The following is a 4,550-nucleotide window of genomic DNA, read 5'->3' as shown; positions in this document are numbered from 1 at the left end:
CAGACCCCATCCACGCACAACACCACACCTGCAGACCCCATCCACGCACAACACCACACCTGCAGACCCCATCCACGCACAACACCACACCTGCTAGACCCCATCCACACACAACACCACACCTGCAGACCCCATCCACGCACAACACCACACCTGTAGACCCCATCCACCCACAACACCACACCTGTAGACCCCATCCACGCACAACACCACACCTGTAGACCCCATCCACGCACAACACCACACCTGCTGACCCCATCCACGCACAACACCACACCACTGCACACCACTGCACACCACCCACTGTACCTACCCACAACACCGCACACCACCTACCACATCCCTACACCCAGTCACCACACCACGACAGCACCACATGATACCCACCCACGACACACCATCCACACCCTACTACCACACTGCACACACCTAAAATACCGCACGTCACTACACCCCCACGCTCCAGTGGTTCGCTGTGGCTGGCCCCCTTCATTGTGTCGCGGTTTCTCTCGTCTCATGCAGGGAGTAGCTGAGCTGATAGCGGCCACCGTGGAGACTACGCTGAGGGAGAAGTACATGGGAGAGAAGATCCCCGCCGTGTGGCTCACGTTCGAGAATCGCATCGCCGGGTAAATATAACGAGCACTGTGCTGCCACCTATACTCAAAAGTACATAATAGAGATCCATCTCTATTATGTACTCTTGATAAATATATAAATACACACATGAATAAATATAATGCAGATGACATGATTTAAATCATACATACATAAAAATTAAATACACGTATGCATATCTAAATATATAATAATTTAATTAATTATTAAATGACTAAATAAATGAATAATTTACAAATTAATAAATAAATAAATTGTCTTGATATTTATGTATTTATTTGATGACTTTTAATCAGTGCCAACCTTTCCACACACTGCACTGTTCTCTCCTGACAGTCTGGATTCAGTAGACATGCTAATCACTCACTAATTAATGCTGACATTCATAGTTCCAACTATGAATGAAATTTCGTTACATAAGCTATCAGTCGCATTCGACTCTACAAATAAGTTGTCAAACCGATTTGAGAAAAATGGATCAATATCGACGTGTGTATAATAAATAAACAAGAAAATGTAATAATAATTATAGAATAATAATTAGTGTTGTCAATCGGTTGTAATTTCGNTGGTCGCTTGGCTCCCTCGCCTGGTCGCTTGGCTCCCTCGCCTGGTCGCTTGGCTCCCTCGCCTGGTCGCTTCGCGCCCGAGCAGGGGCGTGTACAGGGGGGGTCCAGGGAGTCCGGACCCCCCCTTGCTCGCGCAGAAAACGCATCTGAGGGGGTCTAATTTGAAAAAAATTTGGGTTACGGTCAGATCCCCCCCGGGTACAAATCCTGTACACGCCCCTGCCGAGCAAATTGCCAACATTTAAAACGAACCCCCCCCCCAATAGAAAGCTGGCTACGGGCCTGACTTGTATAGTAGCGATGATATCTCTGATTCTCATCACTTTTCCAAGTTTTCTTGTTCAAGTTTTATTTCTTTTTTCTTCTTTTTTTTTGATGAAATCGATTATGGATTTTGATCACCAAGCGCTTGGTTTGAGCCACTGTTCAACCGATGATCGAGTATAATCGATGATCGTGACATCACTAAGCGCTTGGTTTGAGCCACTGTTCAACCGATGATCGAGTATAATCGATGATCGTGACATCACTAATAATAATAATAATACAATAACAAAAAAATTGTAATCATCATTGCAAAACATACGCGAATAAGCCGACTGACTTTTTTCTGCATCTGTATAAGTTTTTCGATTCCAAATTCCCATTTTCCCGTTGTAACAGGTTTCTGTTAATCGGAAGCTTTCTCTGTACAGGAAGAGGAAGCAAGCTGATGTGCTCTCCTGGAAGGAAACCGCTTCCTGTGCCGTGGAGAGTGGAATATTCGACAGCAGTGAGGTGAGGAGGTTGATGAGGGGGGGGGGATCCAATATGTCTGCTTACAGCTGTGTCGTCATCTTATTGAATCTTTCACCTTAACATCGTATATCCTTAATTAATTGACCTTTACTTGGAATGTTTAGTCTTACCTCATTCAAAGCTTGACCTTTACTTGGAATGTTTAGTCTTACCTCATTCAAAGCTTGACCTTTACTTGGAATGTTTACTCTTACCTCATTCAAAGCTTGACCTTTACTTGGAATGTTTAGCCTTACCCCCATTATATATCTTTGACTTTTTGAATGCCTTCTTTGACTCATTGAATGCTTGCCTAGCCCTACCCCTATTGAATGTTTGACCTTCACATGGAATGCTTAGCCTTACTCCTAATATATCCTTGATCTTCTCATTGAACGCTTGCTCCTTGCCCATTGAATCGAATGCTTCACTTTTCTGTTAAATCACTGACCTATCGAACCACTAACCTTGAAGGTCACATTGCGTGTGTTGTTATCAAGCTCTCTGTGTTACAGCTGGTGCAGGCGGTGACGTTTCTACACGACCTTGGCTCGGTGCAGCACTTCAGTAACGAGTTGCTGCGTGATAGAGTCGTCATCAACCCTCAGTGGATCGTCGATGTCATGTCTTGCGTCGTCTCTGTCAAGGATTCCGCGATCAAGGTCAGAGACCAGCTCCACACGCATGTAGCCCTTCGCTCCTGCTACAGAACTATGACACCAACATAACTCTACCCGTGTAGCCCTTCGCTCCTGCTACAGGGTTACATGATCAGCAGTGCTGGTAAATTGCAGTAATTCTTTGCAGTATGGCAGACTAACTGCTGACATGCTATAACTGCTAACATGTGCAACAGATATCTATAAATCAACACGACTATAGTTTGTAATCGCGCGTTATGCACATACTGACAGGATGGCAGGTTCTATCACAAGGACATGGACCGCGTGTGGAAGCAGTACCCGCGCGACTTCCGTCCGTGGTTGCTGCGTCTCACCGAAGTCTTCGACCTCACCTACCCTCTACCCGACGCAGCCGTTAACATGGTGCCCTGTCTGATGCCCGAGGCAGAGCCCGAGGTAAGCTGACCACCGTCTATAACCATGCTCTGAGATGAAGCGACTGCAGTAAAGACTGCCCGACCACACGTAGGTCGAATAGGGCCACCGTGGAACGACAAGAAATGCAATACGATGAAGATCTCTAGCTCATTGTGAATATGTTGTAAACGTGCTATTGCAGTTTCCTGTGTAGAGAGTGCTAGCTGACAAAATGAAACAGAAGTCGAGAAATACTGTGCTACAAAAGCGAAGAATGAAATTTACTAAAGTTACTTAACAGTGACAGCTAGTACAACAGATTAAGAAGCAGTGCTGCCAAAAGAGCCAATTACACTTCATACAACGGAAAAGCAAAATTTAAAACTATAGTTAGTGACAGTACCCAAACCAAGAGAAGAACTTACGTGCGCGATAACTGACGATTCTCTACTCTCTGAACTTCTACTCTGTTCTACTACTCTTACTCTAGTCTACTCCTGAAGGCGCGGCACGTCTCCCTTTCATAAACGCTAAGCCATGTCTATTCTACCACACCACCAAACCGGGGCCAAATATGACTGCAAGAACGCGCGACCAGCGGTTCCCCATTTTGCAACTAAGCTATGAATAAATGTTTTCATTATCTGTTAAATGATATGCTGTAGTTAGAGGCTAAGCGACTTTGGGCATATCATGGATCCTTCCAGCCAACCTCTCGCCACTTCACACACCTTTCCACGACCCAGAGCCACTGGACGTGCAAGGATGGTTCTGTTATAATTAATAGCTCATTAATTAGCAGCAACGCGAACGCATAGCTCCCAATAGCATCATTCACTTGTTTGTCATCATTCCTAGCATTGTGTATGTTTTGTTTCATTGCCTGTTCATCTTTGTTGTGAAAGTGTGTTTTTACCAACCACGTGGTGACTATTAGCAACCACCTGACAATAATACAGCTGCCTCCTTGTTGCTGTTTTACGAAGCTTAAAAATTGCTCGAGTTTACTTAGCACTCTGCAGCCCGTGCCAATAGTCGATGCCTCTCGTAATTACTCTAAAACATATTCCTAAACAACAGCTAGAATGTTCTAATTACTTAGCAACGATCGATTCAAACTTATAAAATGCTAACAGCGCAATTTAGTGTAGGAGTCTAGATTATGTAAACTACGCGCTTACAATGTCATATGATCTAGAATAAGATTTTATCCTGTTTTAAATGATCAGATAAGGTCTGAAATAATAATAATAATAATAATAATAGTATATGATAATAGTAATAATTAAAACAGCAACGCAGCGTTTGCTCAACAATGGTGGATGGACGTCATCGTACCACGTGTGTGTTTTTCATGCAGTATGATTGGCCGGACGTGGAGGCAGAGTCTGAGGTGAAGCAGACGCGAATGCTGTACAGGTTCGCTTACCTGCCAGCAGGCCTCTTCAACCGTGCACAGGTACGCACAACATACCTGCCACACAGCACGACATACCTGCCACACAGCACGACATACCTGCCACACAGCACGACATACCTGCCACAC

General features: G+C 44.6%; 1 protein-coding gene across 1 annotated transcript in view; it reads left to right on the top strand.

The window, feature by feature from the left end:
• Nucleotides 1-516: 516 nt before the first annotated feature.
• Nucleotides 517-4,550, top strand: part of LOC106814930 — a 29,476-nt gene continuing 25,442 nt past the window's right edge. Inside the window, exons 1-5 of the mRNA XM_014819314.1 lie at nucleotides 517-629; nucleotides 1,883-1,964; nucleotides 2,480-2,626; nucleotides 2,879-3,043; nucleotides 4,365-4,463. Coding sequence (XP_014674800.1) covers nucleotides 517-629; nucleotides 1,883-1,964; nucleotides 2,480-2,626; nucleotides 2,879-3,043; nucleotides 4,365-4,463 — 606 coding nt within the window. The remainder of the gene's footprint in view (nucleotides 630-1,882; nucleotides 1,965-2,479; nucleotides 2,627-2,878; nucleotides 3,044-4,364; nucleotides 4,464-4,550) is intronic.

Source organism: Priapulus caudatus, unplaced genomic scaffold (genome assembly GCF_000485595.1).
Source record: "Priapulus caudatus unplaced genomic scaffold, Priapulus_caudatus-5.0.1 Scaffold1007, whole genome shotgun sequence".
Lineage (NCBI taxonomy): Eukaryota > Metazoa > Priapulida > Priapulimorpha > Priapulimorphida > Priapulidae > Priapulus > Priapulus caudatus.
This window is presented reverse-complemented; position numbering and strand designations above follow the sequence as displayed.